The 23,190-nt window shown below is 40.3% G+C and overlaps 1 protein-coding gene across 2 annotated transcripts in view; it reads left to right on the top strand.

The window, feature by feature from the left end:
- The window catches only part of PDGFD (platelet derived growth factor D), a 265,934-nt gene extending 244,202 nt beyond the window's left edge, over window positions 1-21,732 (top strand). For both annotated transcript variants that reach the window (XM_020900382.2, XM_020900380.2), the window contains exons 6-7: window positions 8,106-8,320; window positions 19,163-21,732. In XM_020900382.2, the coding sequence (XP_020756041.2) occupies window positions 8,106-8,320; window positions 19,163-19,288 (341 nt within the window). In that variant the 3' untranslated portion in view covers window positions 19,289-21,732. The remainder of the gene's footprint in view (window positions 1-8,105; window positions 8,321-19,162) is intronic.
- Window positions 21,733-23,190: the final 1,458 nt, after the last annotated feature.

Below are 23,190 nucleotides of genomic sequence, written 5' to 3'. Positions count from 1 at the left end.
TCCTAAGCCCGCTTTCATTATCAAACATTTCTCACATCTAGGCATATGACTCAGGTGCAACTTGATTGGAAAATCCATTTCACAGTAGAAAACCATAGGTGACTTTTAATATCTTGGTGGACAAATGTGCCTTTTCCACAACGGTCACTCTCGTTACTATGAGTGGGTTTGCCTTCTCTTTCCTATATCAGTTTTTACCTGTGCGGCATTGAGGAACCCCTGCAGTATCCTTGGTGCTCTGATGGACTTAAGGAGACAGCACCCCCTTCCTAGAACTCACACTCATGCAGAAACTGCTGGTGCTGGGAGATCTGGCTCACTAAGTGTCTTTACTTGCAAAGGACTGTGCTTCACTGCTATATCTCATTGAATTAAACTAAACACACATCATTGCTTTCTGACATTGTGATCAAAGTGAGCATGATCTTCCTTTCCTTAGCGATCACCAATTGCAGAATCTTGACTACTTCTGGTTTTAGGTGATTCTTTTCTTAACCTTATTTCATTGATCTCTTTTACTCATTTCAACATTAATGTGAGGCATACCTCCTGGGAGCTGAGGGTTTGGACCTCACTTCAGACACTTTTAACTTGTTCAAGCTTGATGAATTTCTTGGCAGGAGAGTACTGTTATTCCCATTTTATCTAATAAAAGAAACAAATGCAGAAATGTTTATGAACCTGAGCGTGTTGACTGCAAGGTCAGTGCTGTGAGGGACCCAGTGGTGCTTAAAACTCAGTGACTCATAGTCTAGTAAATGAGAGAAAGACATACATTTAAAGGTCTCCTTGATTCTTATTCATCTCCTAACCTTGTTCTTATTTTTCATTTTATAGATATATTTTATACACCTCCCACTAGAGTTCAGAGAATTGCCTTATGACAGTGTCAGCTGCTTTCATGCCTAATCCAATACCTTGTAGATATCCATGTATTTGCACATTCATTTTCCAGCATGTATTTGTCAAATGTCTACTATATGTCCAGTGACTGTAGGCAAGTCACTCAGTTCCTCTGCATCTGTTTCCACATCCATCAGATGAAACAAGTAGTCTCTGAGATGAAGGTTTCTTATGAGAATTCCATGAGACTTGAGTTTGTGAAAGCATCTCACATAGTACCCAGCACATAGTAGCTGCTCAATAAATTTCCATTCATTCACCACTTAACAGTTTTTTTAACTCTGACAATTAGGAATTGTTTGACTGGGAATCTTTTACTATGATTTAGGTTAATTTCTACAAATACAAGTGGTGAATGTTTCCATTCTTGAGAAATGAAACCAGCAAATGGAGTCATGAGATTCATGATTTTGAGTTTAAAATACCCTGATATTCCCTCATTAAAAGTTATAAAATAATTGTTCTTTCCAGACTCATTTGCACTTGAAAACTGGGTTGAAATGTGGAAACAGTTGTCACAATTCAGTGCTAATTTATAGAAGTTGGAATCTGAAAATCACAGTGAGGTTGTAATGCTTATAAAGATGAATAGACTGCCTCCTAGGAAATTTATGAACCTTAAAGAAGGCTGAGAGCCCCTTGTTTCTTGGTATAAAGATACTACAATTACTCATATACTCCCCTTACCTCCCCCACTACCTAAAGCACCATAAATCTGGTCCTGTAATATCAAAGTCAAGTTTATAGCACTTTATGTAGCAGGCTGTGGGACTATCACCCATTTGGCAAAAGACATATTCCTGAGCACCTTGAGATGTATATCAGAGAGCCAGTCTCCTGGACACCCTCCTTCACCCCATGTAAAAGATGTGGAAGAGCTATGTGGAAAAGCTTCTAGAGCCCATGAGTCTTGGTGCCAGTCTTCATGCATCACAGTTCATCTGTCATTGAGCTGGTTCTAGAATCCTAGCTGTTCAATTCTAACCCAACAACAATTAGTAGTTTGATTCATTTAGTCATTATGGAGTACCTATGCCTTACAAAGAAAACTTGGATTGATTAGTAGGTCTATAAATGGCCTAAGCACTTTCTAATTTTGGCTTTAAGTTGATTGGTATCCCACAAAAGGTGTTTAAAGAAAATCAGAAATGTTTGCCTAGGGAAGCCATAGTGATTCCTGTTGTTTTTTATTGGATTGAATTAATTATTTCAAATGTCCTGAAATGGCACATATTCTAAGACTACCAAAAAATGTATTTTTCAGCACTATGCAGCTTCTAATTGTTAAAACTAAATGGTTTTAGGAGTGGTGTACTTAATTGACCTACATATACTTCTTCCACTAATGGCAAAGCACTATGAGAGGGGGGATTAAAAGATGATTAACTCTGATTCCAAGAACCTTATGGTTTAGTGGATGAGAAATACCTAAATAAAGAAAAGGATATCCATTCATCTACCACTGGACATCTAGATTGCTTCCATGTCCTAGCTATTGTAAACAGTGCTGCAGTGAACATATAAGGAAGTTGTGGTACATATACACAATAGAATATTACTCAGCTATAAAAAGGAACACATTTGAGTCAGTTCTAATGAGGCGGATGAAACTGGAGCCTATTATACAGAGTGAAGTAAGTCAGAAAGAAAAACACAAATACTGTATATTAATGCATATATATGAAATTTAGAAAGACAGTAAAAATGATCCTATATGCAAGGTAGTAAAAGAGACAGAGATGTAAAAAACAGACTTTGGGACTCTGTGGGAGAAGGCGAGGGTGGGATGATTTGAGAGAATAGCACCGAAACATGTGTTACCACATGTAAAATAGATGACCAGTACAAGTTTGATGCATGAAGCAGGGCACTCAAACCAGTTCTCTGAGAGGGATGGGATGGGGAAGAAGGTGGGAGGCGGTTCAGGAGGGGGGACACATGTGCACCTGTGGCTGATTCATGTCGATGTGTGGCAAAACCCATCACAATATTGTAAAGTAATTAGTCTCCAATTAAAATAAATTAATTTAAAAAAGAAAAGGATAAAGCAAGTTCTACAAAGTAAGTGCTACAATAGGAGGCAGAGAATGTGAGATGAGTATTTAGTGAAGGGGTTAGAGGAGATGTAGGGTGAATGTGCCTCTTGACTTAGAAGATTAAAGTGACACAGTGGCCTGAGACGCCCAAGAAGGTAAACCAGATTGACAAAAGCTTGGTGCTAGCAAAGCATGGTCCTCCTTCAGACACTTGCTCTTCTGGTGCTGGGACCATGTGCTAAATCTGCAGGAACAGAGGCTGCCTGCTAGGAGAACCCTTAGAGGATTTTAGCACTGTAAAGGCTGTAACTGGATTATAGTAAAATGATTATTTGGAGAAGAGCATGGCAACCCACTCCAATATTCTTGCCTGGAGAATCCCATGGACAGAGGTGCCTGGCAGGCTACAGTCGATAGGGTTGCAAAGAGTTGGTCACAACTGAAGTGACTTAGCATGCATGCATACAAAATGATTACTGGCTAACTCCAAGAATATATAGAAGTTTAATTGGAGAATAGCAAGAATATTCAAGACTGGTGACATACATGACAGGATAAAGATTGATGAGGGAACAGCATAATAAACTTGGTACCCAGAAGAGACCAACTCAAGGAAGTTCAGTCACTCAGTCCTGTCCGACTCTTTGTGACCCCATGGGCTGCAGCATGCCAGGCCTCCCTGTCCATCACCAACTCCCTGAGCTTGCTCAAACTCATGACCATCGAGTTGGTGATGCCATCCAGCCATCTCATTCTCTGTCATACCCTTCTCCTCCTGCCCTCAATCTCTCCCACCATCAGGGTCTTTTCCAGTGAGTCACCTGTTCACATCAGGTGGCATTTTTCAATACCAAAGGAAAACACTAGGTTCTGTGCAGTTGCCTGCTTCTTGCAAGACTATGGCCTGTGTACTTTCTTAGTAGAATCTGATAGATGAATATTTGTGCACAGGAGTACATGCTTGGATATATGTAATTGACAACATCTTAAAAGTGACAGGTCAGTGCCTGACAACGCACCTAGGAAGCCAGGTCATTTGACAGGAAGTAGACCTCTAGTCGGAAAGCTCCAACAGGGCTCATAGAATCTGCTCGCTGCACCCTTCTTCAAATCTTCAGACTGGAACTTCAAAGTACAAGAGTGATGAAAAGGCTAGATTCAGATTGGCTCTTCTCCTGACTGGATGTGTGGCTGTGAACAAGTTTTTTCCCTTCCCTCTCAGAGGCTCAATTGTCTCAAGTGTAAATATAAGGCTAACAATAGTATGTAATTCATAGCATTGATGGGGATTTCACGCAATCGTATTCATGAAGAACTGCTATATTACCTGATACTTGGGATGGCCAATATCAAAAAGACCAGGCTGACTCTCCTTCCTCCCAAATCTGAGCCTTCATAGACTAGAAACTTAACGAGGGTGTGTGTTCAACAATGTCCCGTCGCTTTACATATCCCTGCCCCAGTGCTCAGACCACAGAGCTCATCCCACAGTGACTAGGCTGCACTTTGAGGCCAGCCCTGAGGAAAAGTGGTGCTTCCCACGGCTGGGTGCAATGGCCCACGTTAGATTCCTGTGTCCAGAGGAAGGCTTTGACAACACTGTCAGCCTTTCCAGCAGATTGTCAGCGCAGAACACAAAAATGGAAATGACGTCAAAGATCCATGAGAAGGCCGGACTCAAATTCAAAAGGACAGTGAAAGAGGGATGATGACGTTATGTACAGCTGAGTGAAATAAGGGTAATTAGATGAAATTAATGGGCCTTTGAATTAAATTTGGTACATCCTCGCTGTCGGTAATACTCCACTCTGGAGACTGAATCAGGAATGGGAAAGGTGGCTCTTCTCCCCGGATTTGTACCACGTGTCCTGCACCCCACCCCCCACAGAAGCTCACACCAGAGCCCCCCTCAGACCAGCTCCAGAAGCCTTAATTGCCACCCAGCCCCCTGTCTGGCTCCCCGCTAATCAGTCTTCTTTGACTTGAAATTCAGTATCCCCTGCAGAAAGTCTGCAATGGCGCTTTAAAGTTATTTGCATCCACTCTGAGGAATGTTTTTAGTTCTAGTTCTAAATTGAGTGCCTTCATGCTTTCAATCCCCCTGATAAGCAGGGCAGCTGGATTCTACAGAAACCACACAGGGCCACAGTTCTTAGTCACGTCAGGGAATCGGTGCATAAATAACTGACAGCCTCGTAAATCTCTTCATGGCCGGTAGGAAACGGAAGTAACCAGTGTGAGTCAGTAAAACAGTTATACAATGTGAAGAGTTTTGTTCCAAGACAAGTAAGGCATGCATGCCTACCCTGACTTGTGGAGGGCTCTCTAGGCGATCGGCTGAGTTCCCACTGGAAAGCACGCTATGATTTGGCTTGGACATATTCCGGACACAAGGGTTAGCCATTCACCACCCCAGTCCTAGTACACCGCCATACAGGAGAGCTTAATATCATGCCAGGGAGATTGGTCTTCTCCCTTCAACCCCAGGTTGCCTGCCAGCCCCCCATTCTACCTGATGTGGCAGAGACTGGGCAGCAAGAGGGAGAATGGCTTCAAGCCCGATTCTCCTACTTAGTATTCACTTTGAGCAGGTAACACACATCTTAAAAGGGTGGGGAGCCTCAGTACGTAGGCCTGTGAGTCAGGTGCCTAGGAGAGGACTGGCTGAACCCACCTACACCCAGTCTGTCACTTCCTTCCCTTCCCTCTTGGCCTTCCCCACTTCACCACGTGCTCAGTGGCTCAGTCATGTCCAACTCTTTGCAACCCTATGGATCGTAGCCTGCCAGGCTCCTCTATCCGTGGGATTCTCCAGGCAAGAATACTGGAGTGGGTTTCCAGTGCCTCCTCCAGCTTATCTTCCCAACCCAGGGGTTGAACCTGAGTCCCTCGATGTCTCCTTGCTTTTTCAGACAGATTCTTTACCACTGAGCCACCCGGGAAACCTCACACGTTACTACAACCCCTTCCTGCAAATAGTACCTCTCGCTCCTAGATGGTGGACAAAATGTACCCCCAGCATCACAATCTGCAGCTTTGGCCCTCTGCGTTAGCCCTGTCTGCAGCCCAGTAATGCACAGCCAGCATCAGTATTTATCTCAAGGTGACACTTATAATGGATGATTGCAGCACTTCTTAATCCATTTATGTAATCCTCTCTGCTTTGCTTGCAGTTATTTTCAGGGTTTTAGCAGCAATGAAATGGTTCCTTTCCCAAGACAGAGTTCATTTAATTTAAAACTGGATTGATTATAGCTAAACTTATGATATGTCTTTGCAAAGGAAGAAGAAAACAGCCATCAATTATGCATGATAATTTTTTAGCGTTTCTGCAACTCCCACAGTGTCCTGGGCTCAGCATGTGAGAGTTGGGGTAAAATCCCTGCCCTTGAGAATCAAAGGCACACAGGGCAGAGCATGAGTCCACTTGCCATTGAATTCCTTATTCAAGGGGGTCATCGACCACATGGCCAGCATTTTAGCTGACTTCATGGGGTTAAGTGGAATCTTCATCCATTTGTGCCTTCTTTCATTTCTGTCTCATTCAGATGCATTCTACTGACAGCATCCTTAGCCTTTGACCTCTACCCCAAAAGAGCACTCCTTACTACTCCTCACCCAGTTTTTGTTTAGGACTAAGACATTTAATGGGGTTAAAATCAGAGTAAGTCTGATGACAATTGCCTGACAGTTGTGGGATTCCTCCTGCAGTAGCCTGACTGGTGACAAGGGAAGTGCATTCAGAAATGGTATGGAACCCGGAAATGGACAAAGGACTTTCCCCTAACTGCATTCTTGTGAGAAGATATTCATGTACGAGCTCACCCGCCAGAGGATTTGAATCCCAAATAGATGGATGATTAGATAGATTTTGAGACCACAAGTTAAAATATAATTTATATAGTACAATAATACAAATGTAACTCAAGTAAAATATTAATGACTAAAATCTGAAAATTTAGTGTAATACTCTTAATTCAAAGAAGTCCTGATAGCCAACCCCCCAGATAATTATTTACATAGAATAATGACCAAAAGAGAGAAATAGAAGAGGCAGATCTGAAAAAAAAAATTTTTTTAATTATTGACCATTTGACTTTAAAGGGAAAAACTGGAGAAACTGAATCAAGATGAATGATAAAAACCAGATTGAATACCAGGCACTCTGCTTTCAATACTTCAAATATTGCTGAAATAACTAAAGTTACACTATTTGCATTTTGTAGATGAAGAAACAGAAGTATAGAGGAGTCAAGTAACTTACCAACTGAAAGGAGATATAGCTATGAGTTAAATGCTGCTGTGGATTAACTGCAGAACCCAAGCACTTAACCACTACGCTATACTGCCATCTAGGATGCAATGCACAAATATGCATCATATTCACAACCTCCAAATTCCTTGTCTTTTGACATTTTGCTTAACCTTGGAGTTACAATGAAGCTAAAACTTTTTATTCATCACATTTACTTGTAGAATTTCACTGTCAGATCAATAAATTAGAATAATTCTCCCTAATATGTCCCTGATATAATTCAAACTATATTAAGTAATGGCCTAGAGTCAGGAGTTGTTTAAAGTCAAGAAGGTATATATATATATACTTTTGCACATACACATACACACACACACACACACACACATATTTTTTAAGGTAAAGACAATTATTTTAAATTGCTGAATGTTTTTATTTTCTTTCATTGGAAATTTTTTTGTTTTTTGTTTTTGTTTTTTTTTTTGCATTAGAAAGGTGCAAGAAAAATTGAGTCAAGATTTAGCTAAGTTTTTGAAGGTCATTTTGTTTTCTCTTTGCTGTTATTGATTTTTTTTTTTGAAGGTGAAGATAGGATCAAAAGAGAAATTAGATTTTCCACCTATGGTATTGGAGAAGGAAATGGCAACCCACTCCAGTATTCTTGCCTGGAAAATCCCATGGACAGAGGAACCTGGTAGGCTACAGTCAACAGGGTCGCAAAGAGTCAGACATGACTGAGCATGCGACACTCACTTTTGGTATTTGGGGTAGTAGTTGAGATCCCATGAATAGGGTCAATCCCTGGGTTGCGGCTGCCCTCACAGAATCTCCCCACCTTGCTCCCAAAATGCATGCTGAGTGTTTATGCCACAGTCGTGCACTTGGTTACCTAGCGCGTGTGTTTCTTCCAGTTGACCTGGACAGGCTCAATGACGATGTCAAGCGTTACAGTTGCACTCCCAGGAATTACTCCGTCAACTTGAGAGAAGAGCTGAAGCTTACCAATGTGGTCTTCTTTCCGCGCTGCCTCCTTGTGCAGCGTTGCGGAGGAAACTGTGGCTGTGGAACTGTCAACTGGAAGTCCTGTACGTGCAATTCAGGGAAAACTGTGAAAAAGTATCACGAGGTATGCCGCTTTCAGAATTTTCTTGTTGCAGTGCTGCACTTGGCCCTTTAGCAGCGACAACAGTCCTGTAATCTCTAGGGTGCTGGGACACTGGGCCATTGCATTGGTTGTTCGGGTTGTTCAGTGCACAGGGACACCTCCCAGTGAGATGACTGCAGAATTGTACTCGAGCTTAACTTGCAAAGGCAGGTCCCTGGGGACGGTGTGGGTCCATCCTGAAGTAGGGATTCCTTTTTCTAACCCTTATTCATAATATATATGTGGCTTGACAACGGGCTTGTTAGTATACACAATCAAATGCATGATGCATAATTTGAGAGCTTACTTACAGAAATATAATGGGATTCATTTACAGCATATGACTACAAATCTAGGTTACTTTAAGAGAATACTAAGAGCTAATCTTAAATTCAATCAACTCACTGAAAAATGAATCAGGGTAAAAATAGCCAAGTATAAATTGTCAGAAAAGATACTTTGTCAGAGACTTTTTCAATCTCTAATTATGGAAATATTTTTCTTCCAGAAGTACTAATTTTTCCTAAATATAACTGCATGCTCTGGGGAATCAGCTCTGAAATTATGCAAAAGTAAACAAAAGTAAACATAAAGATGTAAGAGGAATGAAAATTTAAGGAGAGCAGCAACTTTTAATGATAATAACAGGAAATACACATAAGTCTTTACAGTGTACCAGACATCATTATAAGCAATCATTAGCTCCCTTGGCAGTTTCTCCACATGTTGTCAGGAGATGCTATTTGTATTCCCTTGTTATAGATGAATAAACTGGAGCCTAAGAGGAACAGTGGATTGACCAGTGTGACTTGGTGAATAACTCAGAGAAATGGGACCTAAAACTGATCCACTGTTTCTAAAGTCTATATACTTACCAACGGTAACACTGAACACTCTCATTTTAAATGTATAGCATGTTATTGAAGATTAAAGGAACAGTGGACTTAAGCGGAGTTAGAGCTGCTCTTGACACTGACAGCAACTCTATCACTTCCTGATTATGCAAGTCACTAAAGTTTAGAGAGCCAGTTTTCATGTATGTGAAATAGGATTTAAGAAATTATATGATAACCCCATACAGGGTGGCTCTGGGGAATCAAAGCAGTGCATATGAAGTGCATTTTGTAAGAGGTAAAATACCATATTGAACTATGTTTAAAATATAAAATATGAACCAAACACTATTGTTAGGAATTATTGTTTGAGTTGCTTTTCATCCATCAAAAGTATCCATCAAAACAAAGGAATAGAGGTGCCCCCTAAATAAAATCTCCCACTTTACACAACCACTTTGTTATCCTGAAAACAATAAAACAATAATCAGTTAAGAGGTAATTACTGAGCTAAATGAAAAGGGATTCGTCATAAGTGGTATTTTCAACGTGGGAAAAGTAGGAGCTTGGAGGCCACAATAACCCTGCTTACCTCAGATAGATGCAGACACGATTTAAGACCTACACAGAGCATGTTTTCTTAGTAACAAGAATTTTTTACTTCACCTCACATTTTTCAAAGGAGAAAACAAAAAATCTGTTCTCATATCCAGAGAATGCTGTTGTCTGTGTTCATTGTGTTTTATTTTTGTATGACCTGATGAACTCTAGATTGGACTTTGTCCTTTGTGTCTAAGAACCTGAATTTTGTAATGTTGAGTCATAATGTTGTCACTGAGGACAAATGCAGAATGCAATAATTTGGTTTGCATTAAAATAAGCCAGGAAGTGACAAGATCTCTACCTAGTCTTTCCTGTGAGGAAAACATGTAAGTTCAGGCCTTTGATGCTTTATTTTCATCTTGACTCTCCTCTCAGACAGAAGTTGTAGTTTAATTTTTTTAATTGCTTATTGTGGAAACACAGAGTTAAACACACACCCAAAAGGGCCCTCACCTCCCAGACAGTTAACTTGGAAAGAATCTGAAGGGTCCTTTTCTTAGGTCTATTGTCTCTCTGCACAGAGGCTGTTACCTATAAGTTTCTATTCACAATTAATATCTAGGAGGCAAAGCCCTTGATCTCTTTGTTCAGTCGCATGAGTGGGTCTAAAATGTGGAATCTTTTTGAAACTGCTATCTAAAGCATCTCTGTGGAACGTGTCATGATATTTTTACTTCTTGGAGTCTGCTGAGCTCTGTGCAAAATCACTCTGCTGAGCTCTGGACAAAAGGACAAAAGCGCATCAATCACTCCATCAGTTACGGCACACCTGGAACACGTGCGGCTGGCACATTTTCCCCAGCCTCCTAAGATGCCCCTAAAGTATGTCCCAGGCAGCATGCTGTCCAGGAGGCGTGTTCCGTTTCCAGACATAGGGGTTGCTCAGGCTCAGTCTCAGTCTCGTGAGGCAAGAATCCTTGTCCTCTCTCCTGTTAGTTTTGGCCCTGTAGTCTTAATGCAGAGAAATGAGAAACTGGTCTCCCCGCCTCCTGGTTGGAACTGATGAGATGGGAAATGAGTTTGCATGAGATGAGCACCGTTAAGGGGGTGACTAGAACTTGCCACCTAAGCAGGCCTCTGTGGTTCTCCACAGATAGTTCAAGGCTCAACATTTAAGGAATGAAGTCTAAGAAATTAAACTGTATAATTATAAAATATCAATAATTAGAAATTATAAATAAAAGGAAGTTAAGATCTTTGCTCTTTCCCCAGGTCATATGACTTCTCCTTGTAGAGATCTCAGCATTTTGCACTCTTCAATAAAATGCTCCATCTGCACAATTCCCTCTTCTGAAAAGTTTGTAGGTATCCTGCTAAAGTATTCTTCCTCTTTCCTAGCAACCATTCCTTCTCTTGGAATATATAGAATATAAAAAATACTTTCGGTGGGGATTTTTAAAAAGAGAAAATTCCAGAAAACATACTTACTCTGTAGACTATTAGAGGATGCTATTATTTTAGTCTTACCTTTAGTCTTATCTTCCCTTGTTAGTGTATAATGAAGGGATGTTCCCTAGAAATATATTGACCTTTAGATTAATACTTACTATTCTATTTTTTCTTAAGCATTTGGTCTCCTGGCTATGTCCATTCAGTCAAGAGTCCAAAGCTTAGGAGGCAACAGAGAAAGACAAATTAATTTTCACCGTCCTACCTCTCATGATTTTGTCCCAATGCTGGCACAACTGCACTATCTGTTAGAACTTTCTGCAGTGATGAGAGAGTTCCATATCGGTACTATCCAATCTGGTAGTCACTAGCAACTTGTGGCTACAGAGCACTTGAAATGTGTGTACTCCAAATGAGAAACTGAATTTTTAAATTTTATTTAATTTAAACTAATTTGAATGTAAATAGCTGCACATGGTCAGGGGCTCCCATAGTGAACAGCATAAGCCAAGACACAACTCTGTCTGTGGCACTTACAGCATCTAAACCATTCCAGTCGCTTGAATAATGAAAAAATTACTGTGAATGACTTTTTTAACTTTACATTAAATATATAAAAATTTTGTATTAAAAATTTGTTGCCCATTAAACATAAGAGGTAGAAGATATAAGCAGATATTTACATATGAAACAAAAGATTGATTGGAGATAATAAAATATTGGGATTTAGACTTGAGATAAAAGAATGGTACGTTAAATTTTTACATGTTTTAAGCATCTGTCATTGAAACAAATTTAGCTAAAATCACAAATTGAGACCAAGAAGACAGGAAAACAATATTTTTCCAAAAGTTCCTACTCTATGGTAAAGGCAATGAATTTGAGGGTTATGATTATAAAAAAAGTCACAAAAATCTTTATTCTTTTCCCAGAAGCAGCATTTCTAGAGCTTATGTAGAGTCTCCCTACTTCTTGCTCCCTCTTTGAGTGAGACCTTGAAAAGATTCTCTTGCAGGCCTTTCCTGTCTGTTCCTATAAGAGACAAGACAACAGAGGCAAAGAAAATCACACAATTGAAGAGAGACTATGTGGATTCACATGAGAGGCCACCTCGGGCCAGCCACCTAAAACTCCCCAGGGCCTCGGGTTTCCTCCTTTACTCCCTATGATAACCTACAATTTTGAGTTCCCAGACAGATCTGAAATTATATGATATCTGCTCACCACTCCCTAAATCTTATCTTGCCGAGATTGTGTTAGGAATATAAACAAGTTGGTGGTTGAAATGCTAAGAAAATACAAAAGAACAAAGATATGATCTGGAACATTTAATGTGTATAGACTATGTATAAAAAAGTTATCCACCCACCATTAGTAACACCTGTGCTACTTACCTCTGGGGAATCCTGGGACAATGAAAGCCTCTGAAGTCTGTAAAGCACTCAATAGACGTGGGCGGAATATCCTGAGAGTGTGGTCGGGCTTGCTCTGTTCTGACTCCCTTACAGCCTTGTTAACTTACTGATGCTGGGACCCTCCAAGTACAGCAAAGTGCATACATACTTTTCCTTGTAGATCTGATTCATGTTAAGCCTTCTTGCCAAAGTTTAGCAAACCTGCCTTTGGGCATGATACTCCCCAACTAGACAAAGACCCATTTGTGACATGAATGATACTCACTGTTAATGCCGTGCTCTGAAACTTGGTGCCCAGCTCAGCTTCCATCATGTTTTCTGCAATTGGTGCACTGAACATGTAGTGCTTAATCCTCTAAAATACTGTTAAAATCATTTATCTATTTCAGTTCAGTTCAGTTCAGGTAAGTCGCTCAGTCGTGTCCAACTCTTTGCGACCCCATGAATTGCAGCACGCCAGGCCTCCCTGTCCATCACCAACCCCCGGAGTTTACTCAAACTCATGCCCATCGAGTCCGTGATGCCATCCAGCCATCTCATCCTCTGTCATCCCCTTCTCCTCCTGCCCCCACTCCCTCCCAGCTTCAGGGTCTTTTCCAATGAGTCAACTCTCCGCATGAGGTGGCCAAAGTACTGGAGTTTCAGCTTCAGCATCTGTCCTTCCAATGAACACCCAGGACTGATCTCCTTTAGGATGGACTGGTTGGATCTCCTTGCAGTCCGAGGGACTCTCAAGAGTCTTCTCCAACACCACAGTTCAAAAGCATCAATTTTTTGGCACTCAGCTTTCTTTGTAGTCCAACTCTCACATCCATACATGACAACTGGAAAAACCATAGCCTTGACTAGACAGACCTTTGTTGGCAAAGTAATGTCTCTGCTTTTTAATATGCTATCTAAGTTGATCATAACTTTCCTTCCAAGCAGTAAACATCTTTTAATTTCATGGCTGCAATCACCATCTGCAGTGATTTTGGAGCCCAAAAAAATAAAGCCTGACACTGTTTCCACTGTTTCCCCATCTATTTCCCATGAAGTGATGGGACCAGATGCCATGATCTTAGTTTTCTGAATGTTGAGCTTTAAGCCAACTTTTTCACTCTCCTCTTTTACCTTCATCAAGAGGATTTTTAGTTCCTCTTTACTTTCTGCCATAAGGGTGGTGTCATCTGCATATCTGAGGTTATTGATATTTCTCCCAGCAATCTTGATTCCAGCTTATGCTTCTTCCAGCCCAGTGTTTCTCATGATGTACTCTGCATATAAGTTAAATAAGCAGGGTGACAATATACAGCCTTGATGTACTCCTTTTCCTATTTGGAACCAGTCTGTTGTTCCATGTCCAGTTCTAACTGTTGCTTTCTGACCTGCATATAGGTTTCTCAAGAGGTAGGTCAGGTGGTCTGGTATTCCCATCTCTTTCAGAATTTCCCACAGTTTATTGTGATCCACACAGTCAAAGGCTTTGGCATAGTCAATAAAGCAGAAATAGATGTTTTTCTGGAACTCTCTTGCTTTTTCAGTGATCCAGCAGATGTTGGCAATTTGATCTCTGGTTCCTCTGCCTTTTCTAAAACCAGCTTGAACATCTGAAAGTTCATGGTTCACGTATTGCTGAAGCCTGGGTTGGAGAATTTTGAGCATTACTTTACTAGCGTGTGAGATGAGTGCAATCCTGCGGTAGTTTGAGCATTCTTTGGGATTGCCTTTCTTTGGGATTGGAATGAAAACTGACCTTTTCCAGTCCTGTGACCACTGCTGAGTTTTCCAAATTTGCTGGCATATTGAGTGCAGCACTTTCACAGCATCATCTTTCAAGATTTGAAACAGCTCAACTGGAATTCCTATTTAAGTCCTCTAAAGGTAGAACTGTGGCTGAATACACCCCAGAGTGCTCACAAGAAAATTTCGATTATAAGTAAATGTCCACAGATGTCAAAATTGTATTTTCAAAATTCATGAGGGTTGTATAGACCCACACTATAAGCCCGGCCTTTAGTCACCTTCATACCTAGCTTGAGAAATGTGCTGAACTCTGTTATTTGTGTTTTTCTTATTGAGGACTGTATCTCAGGACTTGATGTATCACTCCTTCCCTTACAACTTTCAATCTCCCTTGAAACTATTACCTTCAAGTTGGACAGTTACCCAGGTAGAAAATAATATGTTTTCTCATCTCAAAATATTTTTGCTTGTAGTCACTTTAGATTTCAGAAAGGTTGACTACCAGACCTTAAAAATCTTAACTGTATGCACATTTTTATAAAGTCTACAAGCATGAAAGAAATCATAAAGTAAGGAAAAATATGAAGCTTTTTTCCTTAAGAAAGTGTGTATACTGAATGCTGCCTGCTTTAGAAGTTGGGTGAATCTTAAGTAAGCCCTTAATGATTTGGGTTTATACAGTGCACCTGTCCTAAAATATGTACTTGTGTTCCTACTTCAGCCATTAATTTGAAAATTGTTACAAGGCCTTAACGACCTTTCTTTAATATTTCCAATAAACAAGAACCCAACTCAGCAGGTAGCTTTTCTGTCTAGTACTATTTTATTACTGTAATAACTTTATGGCAGTGATTCATTCAGTGGTTTATTGGCAACAAAGAGAGTAATTGTAGTAAATATTTTTTGTGATATGGTAATTTGCAAACTGAGCATCTTTGATTTTGTTTAGTGGTATGAAAGCCACCCACTGCTTCAGTCATTCTCCATTTAATAAAAATCAAGTTTCCCTGGCTTCATGTGGTTTTCCAGATGGTGGAGAAGGGTCAAGAATGCCATTTTCACCCATAGGTGATAAGAAATGGCTGGCTGCTCCTCCATGGATTTTTATTTCAGTGTGTGTGCTTGCAGCAGTGAATCATAGAGCAGAAAATAGGAAAGCATTTTGTGAAGGTACCTATTAGTGAGTGTCCTACGGCGACTGTAATTAATTCAATGGTTCCTTCCCTTTAAAGGTGACCAGATAACCCAGAGACAGTTTGCTTTTTCAGATAAAGGCTTTTCATTTTTCTTTTAACTTTTCATGCTCTCTCAAATCAGCTTTGCTTTCTTCCTTTCAATGCCGTGTACCTGAACCTAAGACTATTACATGGTCTGAAAGCTTTGAACATCAGCACTGTGATCAGCCAGTAAAGCAGTCCAATTTCCACTTTGTTCAAACAGTGCTTTCCTGTCTTGTCTGGAAAAGTGTCTGCCAATTCATTTTTCTCCTTTTATCAGCAAAACACATATATACTGGGCTAACGTGGCTTAATATAAAACACAGGGAAAATCCCTGAACAATCAGGAGACCAGTTAGAAAAAACTGGCCAGGCTTGGCTCTCACTCCAAAGCACACACTTTCATTTCTCATCAAATGAGGAAGCAAATCAACAGAGCACTGAGTTTATAGATGTCAGTCATGGCAACTTATTAGGCTTTGATAATGGTCTTTTTAAAAAAGAGAATATTTATCAACTGCTCAGCTTCTTAGGAATCATTTTATTCCCCTGAATAGTTCAACCTCCAGATCTGGTTTATTAGGGTTGGAAAATAGTGACTAATATTAGAGAAATTCTTGGCTAAGTTGCAGGAACCCAAGCTTTAAGCTCTTCCAGGTCACTCTGACCAAGTGTGGCACAGGAAGGATTTCCTGTCTATCCTAGCAGGTATTTAATACCCCACAATGCAATAAACACTTCATCCATGCTTTGGTTAGTTTTTCATGGAGAAGCAACAGTTTTTATTTTCTTTAGAGATGAAGCAGGAGTGAACATGGGAGCAGGGAAAGGAAAATATCATTGTCACTCTGCTCAGTACAGAAATTCTGTTTCAAAATCATAGAAGACTTGCAAGTGATGCAAAGCATAGGCCACTTCACTGTGGCCTCTGGCATGGTTTGTCTTGTGCCCCTCCCCTTGTTGGAGGTTGGGGTAGAAGTGAGGTAGGAGGAGACAGGAAAGAGAGGCTGTGAACATAGGTTCCCATACTGTGAACTGGCAGCGTTACCCACCACGGCCTTCGGGGTGCATCCCACTGGAAACCCACTGTGTTCCCAACACGCTGCTGACCAGAACAGACAAAAGTCCACCTTCCCAGTAAGGGCACGCGCTGTGCCACATGGAGACAAACACTGGTGACGCCAGTCACCGACTCTGCAACCTTAGTCTCTCTCTTCCCTATCTGAAACAGTATTAGAAAAGTACCTACATCATAGTGTTACAGTGATACTCAAAACATTTAATACTTCCAGTCATAACAGTGTGTGGCATCTAACAAATACTCAGTAATGTTAGTAATTATTTATGCTATCCTTGCCCTCAAAGCATTCGTTAATAGAAAGCATATGTCATATGAAACTATGTGATGCATAGTGTAAGTTCAGAGGAGTTTAGGTAAAAAGGATAATATAATTAGCTATCAAAACTGGCACTGGGACTAGCTTTACCATAAGCCAGTATTTTTGTGCCTCCATCATGAACTCTTCTAGGCCATTCCTTCCCACCCTATCCCCCAACCCCAGTTTGTACTCACAAAAGTACAAATATCCTTTTGAAGCTCTTCTCTAAGCGGGACTAGGTATTTCACTCTGTGTTATCAGAGCCCAGGCTCCTTACTTTACTGAACATTGAACGAATGACCTGCTCCACAGAACTCTTATAGAAAAACAGGCTAAATCTTGGGACTTACCTGGTGGTCCAGTGCTTAAGAATATGTCTTGCAATGCAGGGGACACAGGTTCAGTCCCTGGTCAGAGAACTAAGTTCCCACATGCTGTGGAGCAATTAAGCCCGCATGCCACCATCGCTGAGTCCTTGCATTCCGAAGGCCATGTGCCATGCCTAGAGCGTCTGTGCGCCCCAGTGCAAGCTCCTGCAGGACCCAGTGAAGATCTTGCATGCCACAACTAAGGTGCAATACAGCCGAATACATAAATATCACCCCCTCGATGCTTTAAAAAGGCAAACGCTAAAGTAAAGTGGATGCACGGGGACCGAGGGCTCTAGGCCTGTTTTCCTAGTAGATGGTTTTGATTTGCTAATAACTTGAAACAGGTAATGTGAGGATGAGGACATGGCTAGGAAGATAATCCACAGTAGAAAAATTGGGGGCATGCCATGAAAACTTGCAGGGCCTAGAAAACAAGATTTCCTCGCATCTAATCTTCATCTCAGAGCAAAGTATACCAAGCATCAGGGCCCCATTTCTGTTCACACGTGTGCCTGAGACACCTTTTAGATACAGAAGGAAACTGCAGCCACATTAGAGAGGCGCTGGTCCTTGGGTCCTAGTGTGCTGGGAGTCCAGAGAGCAACGCACTGTTGTTCAGACCTGAGTTGACAGAAGATCCTGGCACCTGGCCTCCCTTATAATCTCAGTTCTCTAGCCTTTACTGTGAGTAAAGATGCCTTCTCTATTGTATGACAAGGTTTGTCTTGGGGCAGACAAAACAGTGCATAGGTGCAATTTTTTTTTTAAACTACAAAATGCTACATAGTTGTATGGTAGTATCATGCAGAGTTTCAAGTCTAAAAGGGAAAATAGAACAGAATCAAAAATGAAAGCTAACAGGAGCCTAAGAATATACATAAAGAAGCAATTAAATTGACTGTATATGGAAAACAAGTATTTATGTATATGATGGCAAATATTGACTTCAGTGAAGGCCACACTAGGGAAGAAGTGTTAGCTTCTATTTAAACTTAAAAATTTTTTAAATCACATTTACACCTATCAATGTGAAAACTTAAGGATGTGATTTATTCAAGAAATGTTGGATTGTTTCAAAGGTATTAATATGCAAACATTTTAGAAAACATGATCTCTTTTGAATTGTAAAGGGTATTATTCGATATGTAAGATCGAATATGTAAGAACACATTGTGTGTAAGAACATACACACATTTTCAGTTATTTATGACCACTAAGAGGCACAATGTCTTACCTCACTGGCGCATTTAGCCACGCCAGCACTTTTGTGGGGCGGGGGTGACACCCCAGGTCTTTGTTGCTGCACACGGGCTTTCTCTAGCTGTGAGCAGGGGCTGCTTTTCCATGATGCAAGGGCCTCTTGTGTACAAAGCACTGCCTCCAGGCGCGGGCGGGGAACGTGGGGTCTGCCCAGACCACTGGCGGGCGGATTCTTAACCACTCTCCCAAGAAGTCCCCATACCAGCGTATTAGGTCATAACTGTATCTGTTGTCCTGTCCACAGAGATAATGATATTCTCAGTACTGTATTTATCCATAACACATGCTTTAGTCAGAAGACTCTTTGTGATATTAATAATATTTGCGACAGCACTTGGCACAAAGCAGGCCCTCAGAAAGTGATCAGTAAACACCTGCTCAGACACCTGCAGTCCTCATGACCCTGCAGGTAGGTAATGCAGGAGGCATTGCTCTGTGATCAGTGGGTTCCATTACTTTAAGGAGTCAGTGATTGTCTATAACAATATTTGTACGTGTGCATTCTAATAGTGAGCCTGTAGATTTCATCGGATCCTCAAAGGCTTAAGAACCAGTTGTCATAAAGAGAATAAGTGGTATGTAATTGAGTTAAATCTCAGGTACTTTCTAACAGGAAATGCTTCTTGTCCTAGGTGTTAAAGTTTGAACCTGGCCATTTCAAGAGGAGGGGCAGAGCGAAGCACATGGCTCTCGTTGACATCCAGTTGGATCACCATGAGCGGTGCGACTGTATCTGCAGCTCAAGACCACCTCGATAAGAGAATGTGCATGTACTTTCATTAAACACGAAAGAACCTTTATTTTGAGAAGGGTGTGGTAAGAGACCCCTTTCCCACCAGCAACCGAACTTACTATTAGCCTGCAAAGCAATGAATACAAGTGGTTGCTGACTTTCAACCTAGCTTTGTTAGTGCCATGACAAGTAGAAAGGTGCATCATCAACCTCTATATCCAAGAATATAGGATTGCATTTAATAGTGTCTGAGGATATATATATATATATATATATATATATATATATATATATATCATCTCTATGTCTCTGTGTAAATAGACCAAATGGTTTACTAAGTATATATAACCAGGTACACCAGTGCTTACCTATGGTTTAATTACTTAGACTCTTAAAATCTGACAAAATAAGGGACATAGTAAATACATTAAACATGTCTTTGGAAGATTTGGAAGATTAGTTTGTTTATTTTTAAGTTTTGAATCACAAAACAATTTTGGATCTTGCTCTTTTAAAGAAAGCACCTTTTATATTAAAAATCAAATAAATGAGCATTTCTTGTGCACACATCTTAATTATAAAAAGAGGGAAATATGGTTTCTGGGAAAAGATACATTCCTAGCCGTTTTTCTCATGAGATGTACTACATACTTAGCTATATAGACAATAGTTACCTGTCTCCAAAAGCATGTCATCATAATATAGGTGCTTTAGAAATAAAGCCCTTAAGTCTTCTCTTAGTGTATCTTGCCAAGGCATGCAAACTCATTAACACCTGTCTTCAAAAAATTCCCACAAGGTTTATTAATATTATCCTATGAGAGATAATGTATAAGCTGAAGCAGAATTTTGAATTGTTTCTTCTCAAAACCTCTCCACAAAAGTAACTCCTTTGGAGAATGTCATGGGGACTCTGTATGAGCCTTTCAAAATAATGCTCACTGGAAAGTTTGAGCAGTTGAAAGTAAAAAAATGTGAGCTTTGAAATATTAACATAACTGGGAGTGGGATGGAATACTTGATTGGAATCCATATTTAATAATGACTCATACTCTCCGAATTATGCCAATTAATTTTATGTATCTTGCTTTTGTGTTCCTATCTCCTCCATATCTCTTCCTATCTCTTTCATATATATATATATATATATATATATATCTTTTTATGAGTCATTATTAAATGAGACAATGTATATATATATATACAATGGCATTTATAATGCCATTTTAAGCCATCATGGATTACTTATAGCCCAGAAGCTTTTGTGCATTAAAACAACCCAATTTCATTGATGTAAATTCCTAACTGCGTCCTCACTGTTCAATTCAGTTGAATTCCTGTTTCTGAACTAAGTGAAAGGAGACCTGGGGTCTCTGGTTCTTCCAGATCTATGGCACTTGTTCTAAGAAGCCTCACTGCAAATTGTGAGAGCACACGTTTGGCCCTGCTCTACCCTGGGAAATGGTTTTTGCGTTGGTAGCTATTATTGGTGCTTAGAGTAGTTTTTCCGCCTTGGTTCCTTAATGCCTGTTAAGGCCTCAGGGACTGCCTGCAAGCTTAGGAAGTGACTCATCATTCTCCAAAGCAAGACTCTAAGAGAGCAATACTAAAATCAAGATAGCTCTGGAGCCACTCAGAGAAAAGGACATTTTTCTTCTCACCTTGAAATAAAAAAGGAGAGCTGGTTTCTTCCCTGAGTCCAGGGCCCTACTGAACACAGCCAAGTCAAATGAGGGATGTGTGACTGGGGCTCATTAAGTCCCAGTGTCAGATGAACAGCCTATATATATTTGGGTTTCTGAGCATGATGCTTTCAGGACCAAGTTCTCAAGTATCTTTAGGAGCTCATTTCTGTTCATCTCTTTGAAAGATGCTTATTGAAGATATTTCAATGCTTATTGAAGATATTCCTTCAAAACTTCCCTGAAAGTGTCCCGTGTTTTTACCTCAAAGGATGACTGGTAAAAAGAGATGCTCTATTGTTAAGTTGTCCAAAATCCAGAGCGCAGCCAGAAAGAACACAGCCAGACCCTCTAATAATCAGAAACCGCTCTTCCCCTACAAGCCTCTTGAAAGCTTCCTGTGAAAACATAGGATTCTTGGACCAAAACCAAAATTTGAGTTATATCACTCTAACTTGTTCAACTGTTAAGTATGAAAAATTAGAGTGTTCTACCCAATTTTCAATAAACCTTCCAGGCTGCAATAACCAGGATGGTTTTCAGTTAAAGCCCTATCTCAACTTTTTATTTATTAGCTGCCATGTAAGCATGTATTCTCACTCACTTCTTTTTTTTTTTTCTTTCCTGAGTGTTTTATTAAAACTTCTCCCTTGGTTATCTGTTATCTATTGCACTTCCAACATGTAGCCAATAAATCTGTTTCATTGCCATCAAAGGAATAAAAAGCTCACCGTACAAATTACATTTCAAAACAAATCCTAATAAATCCTCATTTCTGCATGGCTCATTTACCTGGAATAATGCCTTCTGTTCAATATGTTATAGGGCAGAGCACTTTCATAAGTGCCTTCTGTTCAATATGTTATAGGGCAGAACACTTTCATAAGTAGAATTTTTTCTGGTTTTTTTTTTTTTTGGTCATATTAGTAACATGCAGCTTTTTCCTCTCATAGGGTTTTCTGTAACAAATGTAATTTGCCTCTTATCTTCATGAAAAATAAATATTGCTTACAAACAAAGCTACTCCATTATTTAGTACTCAACTGCAGTTTTGAAAGGTGCACAATGACACAGACTTACTTCCCCAAATACATGCAGCTGTCTGGAGTGACAAGGTTGGGTGAGTTCTGTGGGCCTGGTTTTAGAACATTGTTCCCTGAAAACAGGATTTTACCCTGTCCCTTCTGGAAGCCACTGGAAACCAGAAATGAGGTGGGACTTGAGTTTTGTTTTTTTGCTGCTCTTGGTGCTTCTTTGTTTGACTGTTTGTTTCCCTGCAGGCTTTTAGTAGACGATATCCTCCTTCGACACTCTTGCTTTGGAGAATCCACAGGCTCTCTCTCCTTTCAGACCAGAAATCAATAACATAAAGTCCACCCTCACACCTCCACCCATTTAGATGAACACCACAGCTCGTGGGTCAGTGTTAACCAACCCCCTCAACAGAATGCCTAAACCTGCAAGATACTTTAAAATTAGCCCCAATATTTCAAAATACTAGATTCGAAGATCATATATAGTTTTCCCTCATAACATGAGTGCTTTCAGTAAATTACAAACCATGTAAAATTATGTGAGGGCAGATGATCAATCTGGTAGCACTCTGTGGGAGCTGGGGGCTTTTCCTTCCGGCAGGTGGAGGCCAAATGTGTCATAGTGCATCAGAGAGAAAGCTAGATGTCCTTGACATAGTGACAGATCTGACACTTCTGGACCTGCTTAGGGCTACTCTCCCACAGAGTTTGGTGTGTGCCTTGTTGGTGGGGGGAGGCGAAGAGACAAAGCCTAAAGAGAGCTCATCTTACTGTAAGAACTTCTGCTTTTGCCTGTAGTCTTGGTCTTCGTCATCCCACTGAAGACAAGATGTCAACTGCACAGTTTTGGGTGAAACTCTGCCACTTTGTTTAGTTCAGTAGTGTTGGGTTTTGGGGAAAGGGAGTAGAGACATGTATTTTGTGGCAAGGATCAATTTTACCACTGGAAATACCAGCTAACATGGAGTCAAAGTATCGGGAATCATACTAGTCATAGATATATAAGCAGTATTTTAATGCAGATACGTTAGGAATGTCATTTTATTTCCTGAAATGCACACGTGTCCAGTTTTCTATTACGAGTAACTCAATAGATGTCCAAATTATTCATATTCTAGGATCCTCTGGTAGAACATTATGTTCATAGATTAGCATTCATGCCTGAAATCCTAGAAAATACAATTTTGTTTATTGATAGCTCTGATCAAATA

This window comes from Odocoileus virginianus, chromosome 10 (genome assembly GCF_023699985.2).
Source record: "Odocoileus virginianus isolate 20LAN1187 ecotype Illinois chromosome 10, Ovbor_1.2, whole genome shotgun sequence".
In the NCBI taxonomy this organism is placed as follows: Eukaryota; Metazoa; Chordata; class Mammalia; order Artiodactyla; family Cervidae; genus Odocoileus; species Odocoileus virginianus.
Note: the sequence above shows the minus strand (reverse complement) of the source record. Positions and strands in the feature narration are given on the sequence as shown.